Source organism: Astatotilapia calliptera, chromosome 6 (genome assembly GCF_964374335.1).
Source record: "Astatotilapia calliptera chromosome 6, fAstCal68.1, whole genome shotgun sequence".
Taxonomy (NCBI): domain Eukaryota; kingdom Metazoa; phylum Chordata; class Actinopteri; order Cichliformes; family Cichlidae; genus Astatotilapia; species Astatotilapia calliptera.
The window spans coordinates 33321431-33342870 of record NC_137427.1 but is presented as its reverse complement, the minus strand read 5'-3'; the positions used below and the strand labels follow the sequence as shown (position 1 = coordinate 33342870).

General features: G+C 39.7%; 1 protein-coding gene across 5 annotated transcripts; it reads right to left on the bottom strand.

Moving 5' to 3' along the window:
- Window positions 1-744: 744 nt before the first annotated feature.
- Window positions 745-20692, bottom strand: sun2 (Sad1 and UNC84 domain containing 2). 5 transcript variants are annotated; one of them, XM_026171810.2, is made up of 17 exons: window positions 20383-20692; window positions 14289-14350; window positions 9743-9857; window positions 9529-9632; window positions 8891-9271; window positions 8748-8807; window positions 8500-8574; window positions 7995-8134; window positions 6635-6721; window positions 6431-6469; window positions 5784-5978; window positions 5539-5676; window positions 5338-5434; window positions 4910-5025; window positions 4613-4786; window positions 3061-3150; window positions 745-2876 (listed from the first exon to the last, which is right to left on the bottom strand). In XM_026171810.2, the coding sequence occupies exons 3-17, from the start codon at window positions 9853-9855 to the stop codon at window positions 2760-2762; spliced, it is 1926 nt and encodes a 641-aa protein (XP_026027595.1). In that variant the 5' UTR covers window positions 9856-9857; window positions 14289-14350; window positions 20383-20692; the 3' UTR covers window positions 745-2759. The 5 variants fall into 5 exon arrangements, with proteins under 5 accessions (XP_026027595.1, XP_026027594.1, XP_026027598.1 ...); XM_026171809.2 differs by lacking the exon at window positions 14289-14350; XM_026171813.2 differs by lacking the exon at window positions 14289-14350 and having other exon boundaries at window positions 6671-6721; window positions 20383-20691.
- Between the last annotated feature and the right edge of the window lie 748 nt (window positions 20693-21440).

The window sequence follows — 21440 nt, the reverse complement described above, 5'->3', positions numbered from 1 at the left end:
CTGCCATCCTCTGTTCTTTCTGCGGCTCAAGGATCCCAAACTGCAGCTGTCGTTATGCTTGATGGGGAGTGCCATCACTGCTGCTTGCTGCCTTCTGGTCAAAGTCTCTGCAGGGTATAAGTGGAATGTGATACTAGCAATCATAAGCTTTTCCACTGTGGTCGTAACAACCTGCAGCACCCTGATTCTAAAGTCTCTCCGCCAGTCAGGGCCCAGCAGAAAAGAGGTCCACCCAGTTAAAAAGCGAGCATTCAAAATAGTGCTGTCTGCGCTGGTCATAATCAACGTCCACTACCTCCCCCCCATTGGAGAATACCTGCTGAGGCAGCTTGGTCCCACTTCTTTCAAGCCCTATTCAGTTGTCACCTGTGTGGCCTACTGGATTCTCTCCATGAGCAGCTTTGTTCAGCCTCTGACTTTTCTCATCCGGACGAAGCAGCTGCCCAAAATCAGCTGAGACTAAAACTGATGCAAGAGTGCAGAGCGGCTGATAACGTGATGGAAAAGCTGAGCTGCAACCTGCACAGTGATCAGCAATATTTAAAAATTCATTTTTAACCATAATACTAAGTTGTTGGTATTTTCTGCAGTTTAATAAAAATCTACTGGTAGCTGCTTTATGCCTTTAAATGCTTGAATGCAAACCTGACATTTTTCTCTCTCATGTCTTTGACTCAGGAACAGGAAGTAAATTTGTCAATAACCACGATGAGCGTCACTGGATGTACAACAAGTACAACAAAGACATATTGCATTGTTTTATTTTAGAACTCAAATATCCAAATTTGGCTTACAGACAAAAATGTAGTCATATACTCTGCAGAACACTTTAGGGCTCCGTGTGAGACGAGATTTCTAAAATCCAAATAGAAAACAAACGTTTTTTATTGTCAATCAATCGATCAATTTAACATTTGAGGATAGAGAAAATGAACCTGATTGATCTACCTAAACCTTAACACTGTTCAAATAAGAGGAATGATACACTCTGAGGTGTAGGCTCTAGGCTCCCATCAATACTTACATTTTTAAACAATGCTTCAGCAAATGTGAGTCTATTAGACACATGTTGGAATGTTTAGTTATGCAAAATCAAGCTATTTAAGGATTAAAGTGAAAACTGTAAGTGAACATGTTAAACACATTTAACAACATTAGCGTGTATTATTGCGTGTATTGTATTGTCTACAATGTTCAGTTTATCTATAGCCTGCAGTACACCAGGAGAGTGGTTATTAAGCTTTTTAGGAATGTAAACAATCATTTATAAAACAGCCATCAATGCAAAAATATATCTTCATTTCACTTTAACATTACTTTTTGAAAACATGTGTTAATGACACTGTGTCTCCTTTGTTTAACAACTTGTATATATCAGCATCTATTAAATAGACAAAACACAAACAATAATAATACTTCTGAAAACCTGACCCTTTGTTAAGTTATCCAAATCTGAACTGCTTGAAATCAGGAAGAACATTTCATGTCATTCTGTAAATGATACTTTCTCTCATCTTCTGTCAAAATGTACAACAAATAAAAACAAAAATTCTGTCATTGTGTGAAATTGTGTTTTCTGGGTTTTGAATGACACAATCCAAAGATCTGACATAATAATTGACAATAATTCAAAATGATTCTCGAGCTGGTCCTACAAAATGGACGGAGCAAAAAGAATTTGTAAAAGAATTTCTGTTTTATGCATAAATAGCACTTTTTTCTATCCTGGTTAAACATTTCATACAAATGTAAGCATTATGTACAGAGTAAAAAACAAAGCTGTCATGGCTTCAACACGACGTCTGTCAAAGAGGTTAGAAAAACAGCTTTTCAAGTATTCAAGTACCAGAAGGAAAATCCACACTGATGTGTCAAAACGTGCTGAAAGGAAATGTTACCAAGCTGCATATTTTACCTTTCATAGTGATATGAAATTACATTTTCCTTTAAGAACATCAAGCACTGCTGATTAGAAAACATTCACTGCTGCCCTCTGTGTATTTCCACCAAATAACAAAAAGAAGAAGCACAAAACAAAACAAAACAAAACAAAACAAAACAAAACAAAACAAAACAAAACAAAACAAAACAAAACAAAACAAAACAAAACAAAACAAAACAAAACAAAACAAAACAGTGTTTTCAACCTGTTCAGGTATCAGGCAACATATGTGACTGAGCGCTAGACAAACTAGATTATTTTCTGTTTTAATTGTAAAAACATAAAATACTGAGACTCATTTGGTCTAAGATGGAAAGATGAATAAAGCTGATAACCAGCTATAGAAACCAGGACAAGTAAATAAAATAAGAGACTGTTTCTATGACTTGTCACTGTGCCACTGAGCAAGGTGTTGAACACTCAACTCCTCTGTGGCTTCCCAGCAACAAAACGGAAAGAGATGTTATTTTACCAGAGAACTCTCAGGTGGGATGGAGCGCTGTACACATGCAAAGTAGGAAAAAAAGATTGTTAATAATAATAGTTTGTAATAAGAAAAGCTTTAAAAGGATCTTGTGGCACAGTCATATAATTGAAAGCAAGTTGCCAGAACCTTAAACTTCCATGTAGACTTTTGTCAAAGCAAAAGCAAATGTGCACTGCACAACAAGGATCGTGCACGTTTTTATCCTTTAATATTAAGAGGTTAGAAAAACCCCAGTAAAACACAGCTGAAACAAAGAGTTGTGCGTGTGAACACTAAAACACTTTTCAGTAGCATTTGGCCACTCAAGTCACTCCGAGTGAGTCTGAAGCCTCACGTGGTGGCGATCTTTCCGTGCACACGGAAACGGTAAAGACACGTATACTCGACGTGACCCCAGTTACTGAGAACTCTCAGCTCCACGACTCTGTAAACCATGTCGCTCGGATTCTGTGTGAGGCGGAGAAGAAAAGAAAAGATAGGAAAGAAAGTTAAACAACAAAATCTAAGTGTAAGGGAGAGCATGCAACAAACACTTATGATTACTACACTTTATACAGAAGCAGAAGTAGTCTGCTCGTGCTCTGTAAATATAATGAGCGGTAAATATTAAGATGGGCTCATTTGAACTCACAGGAATCTTAAACGTCTGCGTTGGCTCTCCATACTCATCGTAAGTGAACGTCCCCAGCAGTGTTCCTTCTTCTGTGTCGTTTTCCATCCCCTGGAAAGAGACAAATGGCACCTGGGTCAGATTTCAATATTAAAATTGGCTTTATGTCACTCTCAAAGGTTTTCTTTGAGACTTAATTCCATACAGTACTCCTATATTAGGTCCTACGGTTGATAAATGGCAGATTTAGATCATCCACATTTAAAAAATGACAAGTGAAATAATAAACAAGTCAAATTCATGAACTACAAATATCAGAAAAGTTACAATTTGTAGCTATCACATTGTGCCGAGGCTTTTTAATAGGAAGTGGAAGAAAATGAATGTAATAACTGGCAGGTATGCGTGTCTGTCAAGCAGAAAACTCTGCTGTGGGAAATTCAGTAAAAAACTGCAGCTGCTCAAGGTTACACTTGAAGCTGGCTCCTGTGCTAAAAAGCGCAAATTTACAGCACAATGATACAAAGGTAGTTTTGCCCTGCAGCTACTTTCGGCCTTTACAACAAGTGTATGGAGTGTATTAACCTTTAACTGTAAAGGCTTAAACTTAGAGATGTGTGTGCTCTTTTGGTGCCTTTGGTGGATTTTTCATGGAATTATCTAAGCTGCACGGTTACTTTTACAAACAGCTGTGGTCCAGTTAAGGTGAGTAAAACAGTCTTAACAGTGTTAATCTCTACATGATCAATGGAATTTTTGTCTTCAAACACCTGAATAAATTTCCAGACAAAGCAAAACTGATACATATGAAAACTCGTATATGCAAACTGATATTTCTCTACTGTTTCAATTCATATTTCAGAAGATTTAATATCCATTTAAAAATAGATAAATACATAAATAAAAAATATTTTTATGTCATGGTTCAGGCTGTACAAGGTTAAGATCCAGCTTGCAAACCATGCTTGCTAGCTTTCATCCATATACATTTAGTTCTGACACCAATAATGGAACATGGCAGAGGCAAAAATGCTAAAGCTTTAAAATCCAGTGTGTGCTGTCACCGTGGACAAATGCAGAGCGTGTGTTGTTACTTGAGTTATTGCTGGAAATGTGATCACATGTGTACTGTGTGCAGTTCAATCTGATGTTTTGGTTAATTTGTGTAAGCATGTGTACTTGAGAACCAGCATGACTTAGCAGCAGCTTTAAATGTCTCAACCACAAATGCTGCCTCTGAGGTATAATTTCACATCTTTACGTCTGACAGATATTGTAGTACATCTGTATATCCTAAAAAGTACGTGATGCTCTGGCTGAGGACAAACAGACCTGGTGGGTTCGCTCTTTCCTTACCACGAGTACCCTCCCTGCTCCCTCCATGTATCTATGTTTGAGCTGAGTCATTAAGACCCACGAGCTCACAAACTCTCATTAATGATGAACTGACTGCTGGCTACTGGTTATTTTCCTGCTTCATGTTGACTTGCAGGCAGCTTTTTCTTTTCTTTTTTTTTAAGCAAGCGCAGGCAGTCATGTGTCCCCACACTGTTTCTACACTGGAAGCACTCACATGGACTTCAAAGTCTTTGGGTGCTGAGTCAATTCGGCCAGTGGGAGAGTTGTAGCGTGGTAGGTGGTCCAGTGTCACATGAGTTATCCGTATGGGGTGGGACAAAGAGATCACAAGTGTTCCCTGGACACCATGAAACGCCCAGCATTTCCCTGGAAGCAGCACTGGGTAACCCTGGGGAGGAAGACAGCGGGAGATGTAGTTAGTAAAAATGAAAGGGCTAACAGTCTAAAGTGAAAAGCCCTGAGGGTAAAATGACAATGAGGGAACAGATAAGCAAACTGATGGTCATTGTACCTGAATGACAGTGCGCGGGCTTTCAGATGGATACCAAAGAGGGAAACCAAACAGGGTCACACATGCTGAACGAATACGGTACGTCTCTGAACACCTGGTACTGATCACACTGGCACCTATACACACACACACACACACACACACACACACACACACAGGGCAATAAGAGTTCTGAAATGTTTTTTTTAATCTTCTATATGTTATAGAGTGTAAGATTAAATGACAACAATCTTTGCTGATGACTGATGACAAGATGCATGAATGTCATTTAGAATAATTACAGAAGACAAATCAACAGGCAAATAAATTAAACAACCAATAACTAAATATTTAAAAAGTGTTTTTTTGGGTGCAAAAACAGCAAACACACACATGCACACACTGAATTTTAGCAAAAACAATTTGATCTTTATCCAAACATTCCTGACCTTGAGTCTCCAGGGCAAAGTCAGCCACTTTATCAGCCATGGGACGTCCACAGTCTGCGCAGCTTCCACTGCTGCTGAGCCTGATTGCATCCTGCTCCTTATTCACATTCACAAACAGAGTATACTATTAAGTATTGACAGGTGTAACAACTCATATCTAGCAGCATAAGCGCACACACACACACAGTTACTACTAGTTACCTTGATGCGGTCAGTGAGCCACTTCTCCATGGCATGTTGGAGCTCAGGTGTGAGGTGATTGTGTATAGGTGTGTTGGTAGGATCAGGGCAGGGGGCTGGAGGAGGCATCACCTGGATGGATGACAACTCCTGGGCCAACTGCAAGAGAAAAGACTATGCATAAAACCCAGGCAAAGTTCCAGACTGCATTCATTAAGCTTCGGTTGCTTTAAATATAGATAAGTTGAACCTATCAGGACTTTTACCTTATTATTCTGATCCTCTAAAGCTTGGATTCTGAGGGTGAGGCTGGCAGCAGCAGTGCTGCTGTCTGACTGATAATCTGCCATCCGGCTGCTCAACCTTGTGACCTGCTGCTCCAGATGCTGCCGACTGTCGGAGTCTGTGGCCTCAAGCTTGGCCTTCATATCGCGCATTTCCAGCTGGAGTCTCTCCTTCATCTGTTAGAAAAAACAAGTGAAGGAAAACATGACATGCTGATAGGTGAAGTGAGCTCATAGATACCAGGCTGTCTCTTTCATAAATTTTAGATCTCATGTTTTAAAGCCAGGTTTTTAAGTCATATATGTTCATCCTAAAAGCTAACCATGGTTACCCGTTTATCAGAAAGCCTTTTTGTTGTTTCTAAACCTTAAATCAAATTAAAATTTCTTTAAAATAAATTCTCTTCAAATCAGAAATTATGCCTTTGGGGAATTATTCAGCAACTGTACTTCCCGAGTGCTTGTAGGTTAGTAAACAAACCTCTGCATTTGCTCTAGATGTCAACCACTAGATGTCACTCTAGCATACCTGAGTTTTGACCCTGTTACTATTAGCCTGTGTTCCTTTCTGACATCCGTGGGCAGAAGCTCTACCACCCACAGGGTTAACCAGAAAGAGATTCTCTCACCTGGGAGAGAAGCAGCTCCTGCTTCATCTGCAGCTCCACCTGTAACAGATGCAACACATCACTTTCACCTCAAAATAGATCAACATGCAAGGTCTCAAAGTAACACCAATGCATTTATTTTAGTTTTCCTTTGTTTTATTCTGATATGGTTAGACAGCTTAATTTTTGTTTGTGCATGTGCGTGTGTGGAGGGAGGGTGCAGACTTTTTTACTCCTGACTGCAAGGAAATGGTTTGTTACCAGAAGACGTTGCATCTTTTCATCTACTACAGCAGACACAATGGTAGGATCCTGTTTGAAAATACAAAAACAACAAACTATTACTGCAACAAAAAAGAACCCAAATTTTCATACAAACATATTAAGAGTCTCATAACAGCAAGCTTAATCAGAACAGCTATTACATTAAATATATTTTTGACCTTTAAAAATGCTTCAGAATTGACTGAGAGGTCCCTGAACCGGTGAACTTCTTGAAGGACTTACAACTAAGTCTCAAAGTTTTGATCATAAACATCATAAATCCCATCCCTTGTTGACTCTGTTTAGCTGGTTAGAGAACAGTGGGGCTCCAAAGTGTAGCGCTTTACACATTTGCAGGTGGCTGCATTTGGGTTTGTGTCAGGACGGGTAACTGGTGCAAAATATCCTGTGAATCAAACATGTGGTGCTGCCTGCTGTCGCAACCCCTTGTGAATAAGAGAACAACCAAAGGTAGCTTGGTAAGAGAGAAATGACATTGATGAGAGTGTCGTTGTTCTCAAACTGTAACTCTTTTAACTGAGAATGTGATGCACTTATAAAGATTTATAAAGAAAATACAGTAAAAAGCACCTTTCAGCAGCTCTCTTATTTCCAATTCATCACCACCACAGCAGGTAGCTTTGCTGGCTGATTTTTGATCCGTCATGATCCCCCAAGGGATTTGTGTCTCCTCTCAGGATCAAACTGCTGATCTTTCACTTTCAATTTGTAAACCACCCACAGTGGAGAAAACAGACTCTGTGAACCTTTAAAAATCCACAAATGTGTGCTGGGAAAATACTACACTAGCAAATCTCAAGCTTGGGCCGCCATGATACCAGGTTACACTGAAGAAAACAACAATGATTGCTAACAGTCAAATTCATCTTTAACTCATTGTCTGCTTTTTTTTGGATAAATGAATAAAATTTAAAATACAAGTGCACGGATATAGTGAGACTATCAATTGCATATAAACAAACAACTACACAATGATTTATATCATTATTACCATTACTTAAACAATATCAAGATTTCATTTAAAAATATGTATTGTATTGGGAGCAAATGGCTGCCTCAGCCATCTGTTGGAGTTCTCTCGGTATTATTGGATTTGAACTTTACACCTTGAGACGACTGCTGCTGTGGTTTGGCATTGTTAAATAACCCCTTGTGCAGGCCTTGAAGATTTGAGCTTGAGCACTATTATAAAAGTTTGTCATTTATAATTAATCAATCTACTTAGTCACTCAGACAGTTAGATTGATCCAGCACCCATCAATCTAACCAGCAAGAAAAACAGTCAGTTGCAGAGCCCTACCACCACAGGTTTGGAATAGATGTTGTTGGGTTGGGCAGGAGGAGGAGTAGCAGGCACAACAGGCTGTGTCTGTGATGGGCTCTTTGTGACATTCATGCGGGTGATGAAAGAGGTGAGCAAGGGAAGGAACAACCAAAGACCTGGAGAAAACAGAAGGGATAGTTCCTGAACAACAGCACTCAGAAGCACACAAAGCAAGATCACCCAACTCTAATATTCAACAGTGAAAGCCTCTTGTAGTGACTGACATTTACAGTGACTCATACAGTCACAATGAGGTGGAGAAGGGAGTAAAACCCCACCACATGATGCAGGGAACAGACTAAGCAGTGCTGCTTTGCAAGTCTAAGAACCCTCTGCGGCAGAACCTACCACGCCTACTTTTGAGGGGAAACCCCAAGCTCATAGAAGATTACTGTACTGTCTTCAGGAAAGTAGATCAAGCAGAAAATACAGCGGCTTTCTGAAAACACAGAATATATTCGATTTCGTTTATGTTACTTACATAAAAGTAAGATGAGGAGGAGGAGGAGAGCCACACCACAAGCCTTCTTCATGCGACTGCTGATTAGAGAATTAGCTGCGGGGAAGAGAAGGAACGTTGATTTGCAGGGATTTTGATAAGCTAGAGCCAAATCACATGCAGCAACTAAGAAAAAGTATGTAGGATCTGTATATAATGCACAGGCACATGTAGATCCATACTGAGCTTCAGCTACAAGAAGTAACAATGATCATATACAAACACCATACCTAACGCTGCCACGTCATGTGTTTTTGCACATACTGTCGCACCGAGCATCAGGGCTGAGTCTGCCAAAAGAACAAACACGAACAAAGAGATTATTACATGGCAGCGCAAAGACACGCAAACACAAGCAAACTTCAACACTGACCGCTAAGGCTGTTGAAGGCACTTTTGATTCTGCTTCTGTATCCGGTATTGGGATCCCCAGTGTTAATGCTGACTCTACCAGTGCTGCAGGGGGCGGCCATGGGCTTCCTGTAAGTACCCTCAGAGGACGAGTACCCTGAGCTGTCCACGCCACTCTGACTCAGCTCCTTATGGCTGGGTCTAAACTGTAATCCTGGCCTGCTAGAGCTGCAGTGCCCTGCAGGAGAGCTGTTTCCTGGAGATGCTGGGTGGCAATGAGGGGGTGTCTGCCTCGGGGTTGATGATGATGATGGGGTCAGGGCAGGCCGCGGGGTGGCTGTGGATGGGGTGAAAGATACGGTCCTCATGACAGGTTGGCTCTCAATGGTTAATGGAGATGGGACTAAGAGCCAGATGAGAGAAAGAAGCAGAAAATGAGATAAATAAATTAGGTTCCTTACACCAATACTCCATCTGTGTCCATTATTACAAAGAGTAACTAAATAATTGACAGTCAGTAAAATACCGATAAGGGGTTAGAAGTAATCCAAAGCTTTGTTATAGGCAACAGTTTGGAAACTTTCTCTTTAACCTACTCTGAAAACTTTCAGATTGTGATATTATGTCATTACCACTTATGCACCGTCGCAGCATACTGACCTGGAGTGACAGGTGTGTCAGGGGCAGCGGAGCTAGTATTGCTGTTGGCTCTGCTGGAGGTACGGGAGGCGGGCTTGCGGGTCCCGGCCTTCTTCTTGAAAACCCTGAAGAAGAAAAAGTTGGTAAGAGAGAAAGGCAGGGTTACATTACAGACTGACAATCAGAATGTAGAAAAAAAGCTTCAAGCACAAGGGCACAGAAACCAGTAACTTACTTAACAGGGTTTTCACGGTAGGATATAGATATGTTGGTCACGCTGCTTGAGTCAGATTCTTCATCTGAATTATAGTAGCCACCAGAAACCAGGCGAGAACTTCTGCGAGACATGACTGAAACACACAGACAGGGAAAGATAGTAAGTCTCAATTTACTCAATATACAGAACAGAGTTACTGAAATTGGATAATCCCTGTAATCAGCAGACCTAGTCAGAGCAGTGGAATAGGATTTTAGTGTGGTGTTTTGAAGTCCACAGCAAACACTGCTGCATTGTGTTTAGATTGCTTTCAGCTACTCTTAATACATAATCCTTAGGCCTACATAAAACTGCAGTTTTCACCTACAGTAACCTCATTTGCCAGCTTAATTTAGATAGAGTGAATACACCATCGCTAACCAAGAAATTGCCCACAATATAATTAGTAATATAATTAGTGATTGTGCCTCTTCTATATAACTTAATATGCTTGGCTTAAAAGTTCTGCAAGAAAAAGATGAGAAAAGATAAACTGTGACTGTCAATGTACAGATACTGTGGAAGACTTCAGTGTTATATGTGAAGGTGTAGAGTAAAGCACAATCAAACAGTTTCAAGAATTAAAGACAGTTTTAAATATGAAAGACATATAGAACAGTGATGTAGTAGGGGGCTAGTAGCTTTCCGCTAGGAGTCAGGTCCAATTCTGAGCCACTGAATTGGACCTCCCACAGAAGTCTGTGGTGTTGTTGCCCTTTGGAGCATTTTTAATTCAACTTTCTGACAAACAACTTGCTGCGTGGTAACCATCAAATAATCTTTACTCCAATACGCCTCTGGGCACAGCTTACTAATGAAGCTTGCTGATAAACTCACCCTCTTATTCAAATACACCCAATTCTAGCTCCAGAACACACAGAGACTGAATAGTAAGGCTGGGCCATATCATACCGTTCACAGTAATACCGGTATAATGTTGGGCAATGATAAGAAAATGAAATATCGCCATAGAATATGGGTAAAACGCATATGCGCAGTGCCTTTGTTTTCATACGCACATGGCGGAAAAAGCGTGCCGGTGACAGAGAATGAGAAGAGCAAAAGCGGATCGTTGAATAAAACGGATGAATCAGAATTGGTTTGTAAAAATGCTGCAACTTCACTGGTGTGGAACTGGTTTAGCTTTCGTCCATCAGATACACAACAGAGCACTGTTTTTGGTAGCGCATGCTAGCGGGCCGCCGTTATTACCGTGGTGTTTGGAAAATACAGCACACTTAAAATCAATCCTTTGATTTTTCTGAAAATCGACAGAGCCCCTTATAATCCCGTGTGCCTTATGTATGAATTCTGGTTGTGTTTACTGACCTTGAAACGATTTTATGTGGTACACGGCGCTCGAAAATCTCTCAGACGTTTTAGTACGACTTTGCTAAGCTACGAACCCGCACCGCTTGATGGATTGTTGGAGCATTACGGCTATCGTAGGCAGGAGCCTCGTGGAGTGATACGTACTGTGCTTCAACATAATATTACCATATTGTGTGTGTATAACCTCTTTTTAAGTTTTGTGGATATTATACATGGTTATGCTGAGGATATGCCGGCCAATTTCCACTGGAAATGCCTTTTGGTTAAACTGTCAGCAAGGCATTTGCATTTGTACTGTTAAATTTTTATATAACTTTAATGCACATAAAAAACAGCTGCTTGTTTAAGTGAAAATACATTGATGGTTTTTTTTTTCACTAATAAAGTTGTGGAGTTGTAAAGTGTTTTGTCTAGTGTCAATTATATCGTCAGTTAGGGCTGCTCAATTAATCGAATTTTAATCACGATTACGATCTGGGCTTTCAACGATCATTAAAAATGACTGAGCCGATTATTAGCCCCTCCCTCATTTATCCGCGACACCTTAAAGGCAGGTCCGTGAAAATATTGTCGGGCATAAACCGGTCCGTGGCGCATAAAAGGTTGGAGACCGCTGATTAAGAGGACCCGAGGGAAGCTCGGAAAGCTAAGCAGAAGTTATTTGGAGAGTGACTGCCGTTGGTTGAAAAGAGAGTTTAAAAAAAAACTTCAGTGGTGTTGCACACTATTTTATATTATTTTTTAAAAGTCATTGTTAACCCTTTAAAGCCGGTCAGAGCAGCATGCTCCGTTTTGCGTAACTATTTTTAAATCCCTGTAGAACCTGAACCGTGTAAGCTAGCGCAATAATTTGTTTTGCATATGAAACCGGAGGAGTTGTACTTACATCTTATGACATCAGCTTGTCCTCGGTCACGGTTTCGTTCCACATATAGCTTTGCAAAAATTGCATAAAAAGCGCTTGCAGCAACAAAAACATAATATTCCAGAAACACGCTTTGCCGTTCCTATCAGCTGTTCGTAACACTTCCCACAGTAAAATGATGCACATGCTGTTTTCTTTGCAAATTTGCATCATAGGATTGTTTTTTGTTTTTCCTGCAATATATAAAAATTGCTGTATCTCCAAAATAAAACTATGAAGACACTCAAAATAAATTTCCTGTTGTTGTAAACTATTTTTTGCAACTTTATTGTATTTAAAGTTTTGAGGGATAAACCTCTTAAATTTCTCCAAGTAGAAATATATGTAAACAAAACAAAAGCGATTTTCAATTTTTTTTGTAGTTTATTGCACTTTTTTGCAATTAATGTAGTTACTATGGACTTAATGCATACATATTAGTAAAATATGGGCTATAACAGTTGTATAGCAACTTGAAATGCTCCCACAAATGGCACTACAGCATGTAAAAAAAATAATATAAGCTCTGGTGGACTTGGTTCTATAGTAGGTCTTAAAGGGTTAAATAAATATCGTCAAATAATCGTGATCTCAATTTCAGTGAAAATAATCGTGATTATCATTTTTGCCATAATCGAGCAGCCCTATCGTCAGTTATATCGTTATCGCAAATTTTCAAATGTATATCGTGATAAATATTTTTGGTCATATCGCCCTGCTCTACTGAATACTATAATGCCAATTCAAATTCAAAATGGGACTTCACAAACCAGTGAATGACTGCAGTGGCTATTTCCATCTGCTATGTCTGAGCAATGTTTTCTTTCTTTTTTTTTGCCTCGGTCACATTTTTTCATTTTCACATCAACTTTTCTCTCGTTCATTTCATAAATATCTCTACGGGGAGTCAAGAACTGGTGACCCCAGTAAGTCAAACTGGCAGCTCAATGCATCTTTTAGGACTTGCATGTTTCAGTAATGATATTTCCTGTAATCACATTAAATAAATAAGACCATATGTTCACCTTTAAGAATGTGGCATTATTATTACAATAAAACAGTAAAGCAGCAGCACAGTGAAACGCACAGTAGCAGTAATAGTGATGCGGTAGTTGTGGTAGAAGTAATATTAGTAGTATGTCACTGACAGATGCTCTTTTGGTTAATCTTGGTTGCCTGTAATCCAGCTAATCGGTCCTGCTGCACAAACACTCAACAGCACCAAGATTTACAGAGTAAATATAAACCCCCCAAAACACCATGAAGGCATTTGTACATGCAAAGCTTAAAAAACAAGGACATACACTTTCATTACGCTACAGTGCAGACACATTTACAGTATAGAATACATGATAGACAGACACACATGCACACACAGATGCATACCTTAACAGACCCCGCATACTTAACGTTCAGAAAATCTTCAGAGACTATCACAGGTAGCGAGAAGGATCTGAACAGCTCTATGTTGTTACAAAACATCTATGAGGTTAACTTTCAGCACGGCAGGCATCGTAAAGATTATGTAACAAGCATCTTAAGCTAAGTGATCCCATTGGTCCACGATGTGCTCTTACAGTGCGGATAATTAGCAGCAGCTTTACCGCCTGACAGCTCCTGCAGCAAGTTTATTGTTACACATTCAATTCATTACAGAAACACAAAACACGAGCAGTGCTCTGACGATGGGGTCAAAACATTCAACTCCACATTAACCCTCTTTCCTGCTGCACATCACTGATAAGACCAAAAGAAGAGCACCAGTACATACCTGCAGCTACAGTTCCAGACAATCAGACAAAACGAGGCGTTCGACAGTAACAGGACGCTGAAAGTTAGAAATGCTAGCTGCACGGGGCGTTTCTCAGCTCAGTGACAAGTAGAGGCCCCCAGGAAATCCACCAGCCTTTAGATTCTCTCTGCGATCCTTTCTTTTAGCTTCTGACTGTTCTCATGAAAGCAGCCTTCCTGTCTCGGAAGTTTTAACGCAATCAGAGCTGACATCCAATAAAAGCCTTGATGTCATTAGCCGGGGATGCGATCACTGCAGACTTGTGCAACTGAAATGAGCGGCAGAAGATGACAAAAAGGGAAGCTGCGTCTGTGCATCTAACAGACAGGAAGCTGATGCACGAGGACACATGCGCGCCGAAACCCTCACTTTAAAAAAATGGGCGATTGCCTTGTTGTTGTTGTTTAATATAATTACTTACAAATCATGACCTTGCTTTACAAACAAACTTTGTCCAGCAAACATGCTCAACAACACCACACAAACTCTTTACATACTTTTTCTCTAGTTTTGTCACCCTCTGCTCGTCTGTTGATTCAAGACTCGAGGGGGTGAAAGACTGAAAGAGAGAAAAGAGTAAATATCAGCAGCCACACCGTTTTGATGTAAACAGCCAATAACAGCAACACTGTACTTGACGACGCCCTGCAGCCCCTGTGGTGGTTGCTACAGCCAGCCTGTTCTGTTTACTGTGAATAAGGAAAACACACCATCATACTGAAACTGCTCTGTTGCAGAGACAGCTACGTTTCCAATACATCTTTCCTATGAAGATGCATATTAAATCTGTTTATTTTTTGTAACTTGCACCTTCTTCTCTCTATCAAACAACCAGGCTGTTTAAATTTAAATTAGATGGAGGGGCTCTTGTAGCATGTGACAGGTAAGAGCTCTTTTTAAATCCCATCATGTCTAACAATCTAATCTGCAGATCCCATCATAAGAACAAAACAGAAAAACAAGGGTCATGTTTATTTAGACTAAACAGTGCAAGCAGCCTGGACCTGCTGCTGAGGAAACACACATTTACATTTCTTTCTTCTTAATACGTCAAGAGGCTTAAGCTAAGAGCGTAGAGAGGGGGAGTATTTTGAACTTAATTCCCCTAAAGCCTCCCTTACACTTTAAGTGGCATCTCAGTGGAGCCTAGCTCAGCACAATTCTCCTCCTGAACATCACCGACCCCCACCCCACACAGAGGACACTGCTGCACCAAGATGTCCCTCCTCTTTTGCTCATTCCACTGAAACACTGCAGCCGTGTTTGACTGCGTCCCACATTCTTGTGTAGGTTTACTTTCCTTATTTGGGGCTTGTCGTCCAGTCCGCTTGATCTAAAACCCAATTACATCTTACAATAGTCTGTTCATGCTGTAAACTGAGAGAGCTGTTTTTGTCCTGGAATGCCCGCGTGACTGATTTGAGGCCTTTCATTTAATTTCTAAGCATCTCACTTCTAAAGAGCTGCTGAGAAAACATGTTCTGCCTTGGTCACCCTTGCACTGCTCACAGGATCTGTCATTGAGGTCTGATTCCTCCATGAGAATGTGCAGTATGGAAAGCCAATAATGTACAAATGTGAGGATGACAACATCCCCCCCCCGTCAGAGACAGAGAAGCCTGATTCAGGTCCTGTGGGAATCAGGTGCAGAAAGACACAAAAGCGGCTTTTCATCAAGAATAGGCAGCACAAACTGCACAGCTCCCACAGAAATAAATCTGCCTCAATCATGAAGAAGGACAACAGTGACAAGTGCATCACATTCAGCCATTTAGTCCAAATGAAAGATGAAAAAGTGAAATGACAGAGTCTCCCAAACAGTGTGGAAATCCACCAGTTATCCATTTGTACTGTACTGGAATCATTTATAAACAGCTGTATAAAGAATTTGTTTTGGATGATTCGACACCAACAAAAATAATTCAAAAATGTCAGAATGTCAGAGTAAGAAATTCCCATATAAATATACTGACTCATATAATTAGTATAGTCTCTTAGAGTGTAAAACAAGTCAAAAGAAGCAGAAGAAGAAGAAAATTTACTGGAACAAAGCTCACACATCGCCTCGCCACAACATCGCCCTGCTCGGCTATGATGCCTGCTGTGCTACATGTAGTGGAGACAGTGGCGGTGGCATGAAGGGTTTGATATCAGTAAAGTCTGAATTACTTATATTTTTATAGTGTTCCTTGGGTCAACAGTGTTGTGGAAAACATAACACAGGATTTGATGATAGTAAGCAGGGCTCAACAATATGAGCATTTTTGCTTTCACAGTTTTATCTAAAAGAGACATCTGAGCAGTAAATTGAATTAAGCTCTGGGCTGTAAAAATATACCAGGGTCACCAAACATCTGGTTCAATAGATGAAAATGTGGTTTCCTGGATACGGCAAAACTATTACATCTGTGATAGGCCAGTATGTTGATTAAGCTGTAATAATCACACAAGCAAAAAACAAACAAAAAAACAAAAAAACACTTTTGGTATGTGCTTCAGTTTTGGGATCATGGCACTGCATTTTCACTGCAGTTGGTTATTCCAGTTCTTCCTGTAAGATTAAGGCCAAAAAAAGCTGCTACTTTCCATTAAAACAGGTTCAGATACTATTCAAAACTAAGAATTATTATCAGGTTAGACACCCATTTGCGACAGCAATGATAGCAGCAGACTTGACACGGTACTGCTGCAGACACACAGCCCCTCCCTCACTAACAGTTGAACCAGCTGACGTTCACAACACTAAACAACTCTTAAAGAGGAATTGAAGAGGCCAGTAAATCTCCTGTTACATCAACACAGAAGTATTAAACAGTTATTGTAAATGTTAACACACCCAGTGCCATACTTTTGGCATGACCTAGGAGAAATAATTACCCCTTTATAAAATATCAGTAACCTTTCACTTCACTAAGCCAATGTTTTAACCACTACGCTATGGAGACACTAATGACCCTTTTTTAAAATATCAAGTATTGTCTTGGGTGCAGGTATTTAGTTTGTCATAACAAGCCTACTGTTTATAAGAGAGAACTCTAAGCTAGTTAGTGGTTCATAATCAATAATCAGTGTGTTGCTTGAACTTTTTTCAGCTTCTGAAGTGGGGCAGGTCCAAAAAATTTTGAGAACCAAGTACACACACACACACACACACACACACACACACACACACACACACACACACACACACACACACACACACACACACACACACACACCAAACTTGTTTGTGTGTAAATGAAGGGATAAATGTTCAGTAAAAGTGGAAGTACTGTCCATCTTTCACAACCACTCCTGTTAGCATGCTAAGGCTGTCTATCAGCAGCTGATAACAGATGATTACAGATAAAGCCTCAAATGTCTGTTCCAGAAACCCAAGTATGCCGGCAAAAATAGACTTCTATATTTCAGTAACAGTATGACTCACAGGCTGTATAAAAGCGAGGAAATGTCATACCAAACTGAACTGTGCAAGCCAAATGGTTCAGGACCATTACAGCCCAAGCACAAGCACATGTAAAAACACATGTGAGCCTGTAAAGCTGACGGCAGGAATCTCTATTGGACAAAATCAAAGAGTGGAGATTGAGATGTAGCAGCATTATTTGCTCAGGGCTGGGCAAAGAGGGGCACTGTTTCACTGTCAGGACAGCGACAAAGAAGGAACGCTGACACGGCCTGTAACAACAAAGATGTAGAGGGTGAAAGGAAGAGTAAGAGCTGATGCAGACTGAGACAAAGACACTGAGACACAGGAGAGAAAAGAAGAGACAGAACAGGCAGAACAACAAAGATGAAAGCTTGGCTGGTGATGGAGAAGGTGTGAAATCACTTTTATGATTTCACACTTTTATGAATGACTGAAACAATTCAGAAAAAAGAAGAAGAAGAAGAAGAAGAAGAAGAAGAAGAAGAAGAAGAAAGTGTAGAAATGAAGGGAAAATGGTACGGTAAGAAGGAGTGGGGGAAGAAAGGAATGCCGAGAATTAGTCTTCATCAAACCAAACCAGCCTGGCACATGGTTTGTGGCTAACATTAGTACCGTGCCAGTGAAATATGACTCACTCACAGAGAGCGGATGAGTCATCAGTGTGCACTGCCTTCTAACAAAAGGACCACAATCTCTTTGTAAAGTTTAAGGGGAGAAAATAATTAAGCACAGTTTTTTAGCTAAGTTGCTACCTAACCAGGTCTGTTTACAACAATGTGACCCAGTTAATTAATGTTTATTCTCTCAGTGTCTCTCTAAATAGTCTGCTGCATGAAAGAAACTTTATTGTCAGGGCTGCGAAGCTGTTTTACCATCCCTGCCCGAGACTCTCAGGCAGGCCCATCTGCTTTCTTCCAGCCTCACACAAAACTCATATATTTCAAGTAATGTGTTGAAACAATCTTTATTTTAAAGATCTTCTGAATTAATCTCCTTCCATTTCCATACTAATAATTCCAAATCAAGCCCTTGATTGCATAAAAAAAAATCCCAATTTTAATTTTAACTGTAAAAAAAGTCTAACTTCCCTTACACTGAACAACAGCTGGATTACATGAACTGCGCTGATCCAAATTTGTCGAAATTAGGCTGCAGCCGTTTACAGAGTTTTCCTGCTGCCCTGTTTTTACTCGTGTCCAGTGCTGGATGACTTTTTTGGTTAAGCCGAATTATTGTTATCTCAGGATGGTGAGATGACCCCTGTTGTTCATAGTATTCCCAGAGTATTTAAATTTATTTAATAAAATATTAATATCTGGTGTCCCTGTATTAATTATTGATACAATGTTGCCAAAATCTCCCCCCATTTAATAGTAGCATTTATCTGTAATATAGACCGCTGCAGGAATGATGTGTTTTTCTAGCCCACCCTGATTTTTAACACATAATTGCAATCCCTAAAGTAAAAGACCAATGTTAGGTTAGAAAATTACTACATGACAGTTGTATGACTTCACTACGACCCTGTGCTCAATGTCTCCATGGTCCTTTGTTAGTGAACGCCTTTACAAAAACACTTAAGGCTTCAATATTCATGATTGTGTATTTATTGAAATACATCCTATAGATCAAGATATTGTGTGTTTTGATCACAAAAGTTAAAAGCCTCTAAAAAAATTAAAATGTTAACTTCAGGCTAAGGAAACCAGAAGTAGAAAATGCTAACTTATTTTGAAGCATTCTTCTTAAACTCCAGCAGGAGACAACAGCTCTGAGAGTAAAAAGAAATAAGACTGTGGAAAAGTCTATGGTAAACATATCTCAAAGATGCAACCACAGTAAACACTACACGCATATACTAATGATCTCAATCTGCAGTTTGGGGGCTTTTTGAATACAACACGATATTCATTTTGTAAACTACACTCTAGTTAAAAGCGATTGAGGATGATGAAGCAGGGTGTGCTTTAAAGATTGAGGGGTTGCTACCCTAGCAGAGTGAATGGTCCCTTGATTGCTCTGTCGGATCAAGCCCTCACTAGTCACGTCTAACTTAATAGTGTTTACATCTACTTTTTTACATACAGTCTATGATCCTTACATGAAATAAACAAAAACAAAAAGAAAATTCCGCAGGGATGATTTATGCACTTCATTAGATTTTGCAATACCTAAACATACCTTTACAAAAATGAATAAATGAATGAATGAATAAATAAATAAATAAATAAACTGTGGTTACATATTGAAAGACAATAGTATGATACCGTAACGACAGACAAGCCCAGTAGTTTTTTTTCTTTCTGGTGTTGTGATGTGGTTGATGTGAGACAAAAGATAAACACCTGTTTAGCCAGTACATGTAACAATGCTTCCCTACACAACACACTTAATATGGCAATAAGGTTAAAACATGTTATTTACAGCAAAACAGTTATCGCCAGTTTGGCCAATTTTGCACTTGCCTTTCTTAGACACACCCTCTGAGGGCCTTAAATATTCCCTGCATGCCCTCCGTTGATCGAAGTACAGAAAAATAATTGCTTTTTGTGAAATTTAACCTTTTGTGCACCTGCACCAAGCTCAGTATGGCTAAAGTAGCCCTCAATGCCCAAGCTCATGTTATGTATTGCTGTGGACAAATAAGACTAAATGCTACGCAAGTAATATATGGCAACTAATAATAATAATAATAATAATAATAATAATAATAATAATAATAATAATAATAATAACAAAATGGTAATAAGACATAAACACTCCCACATAAAGTTGTTAAGTAGTGGTCTTATGGGGACTAGCAGAGCAGCCTATGCAGAAAAGTATGGCAGGTTAGTTAATCACCCATTACAACAAACCAGTTCCGCCTACATATGACACGCTGACATTTAACTTCGCTGTTTAACTACATTCATCGCTAAATTAACACACATTTCCAGCAGACAGCTAACCCCACATGCTTTCAGAGTGAGCAGGAGCTGCAGGCAGCTAATGTTGACAATAAACTGTAGTCGCTAAACTCAACGGGCAGCCAACGGACAAAAGCATCCTGAAGCGCAGCTGAGATGCAGGGAGACACGAAAAGTCCAAAATTCAACCTTAAGAAACTGAAAAAACACGAATTACCACTTGGATTCCTTAACCCCGTGCCCGTAACTTACCTCGTTAAACTGTTTAGTCCGTCGCAGATAAATAATAATAGTACAAAAAAAAAAAAAACACGCCAACGAACAGCAAAGACGGTTAACCAGAAATATTAATCCGCACGGAGACTGAACTTAAACAAACATGCCCGTTTTGTTCAACTCTGTTCAGTTAGTCCCAAAATAGCAGCCTGGTTCATGACGAATTCCACAAGTAAAGTCTAAACCTAGATGGCATGACTGGGCTCAACAGACGCTTGCTGTGACAGCTCGGATGTTTCACCGCAACAAATGTTGACAGCAGCGGAGTCAAGCTAGAGCGAAGAAGAGAAGCACTTCCGGTAAGGGTTTGCAAAATAGCGGTCGCCCAACGAAACAACGAAAATAAATGTAAATTCATTTTTTTCTGCATATCTAACTTCCGAAAGAGAATATAAGTTTGACAGTGGGCTAAACATTAAAATCCATTTAAAGTGTGCTTTGAATAATAGACACCACATCCGTCTAGTTCTCTCAGAGTTGAGAGACATATTATTCTATGCATCCAGATTATCATTTGTTCTAAAATTAATAATAATTAACCCAAACTCGTGTTTCTTCCTTTTGTTGTTTCAATTATTTTTTAAAAAGAAAAATGGCAAGATTAAAGAGATATTTTGACCGGAAATTTGTTCAGAGAGTGCCTTTTTAAAGCTGTTTATTTATTTATTTTATTTTCTGTACACGACCGCAGCTATGATGCGGCACACTTTGAAACCGTTTCCGGTTTCGTTCCAGCGGTAGCAAACAACAGATACACGAATGGCTCCATCTAGCGGCGACAAGTGTGCTCCTTCGGGATTATTTTTCCATAAGCTGCTATTCAGAAATGCTGCCACACGGTGGCGCCAGTTCTCCGCGAGTAATTTACGTGCTGAGCAGGCCTGCCGCAAGTTAATGTCTCTGTTGCACCATCATCTTGCAGTTTGCAGCGTTTAGAACAGCATTTAAATCTATACTGTATCATGCATTATGCGTTTGAATTGAATATCAGACTGAAGACTGAAAGCTGAGTTTAAAGGAAAAGGACACATTGA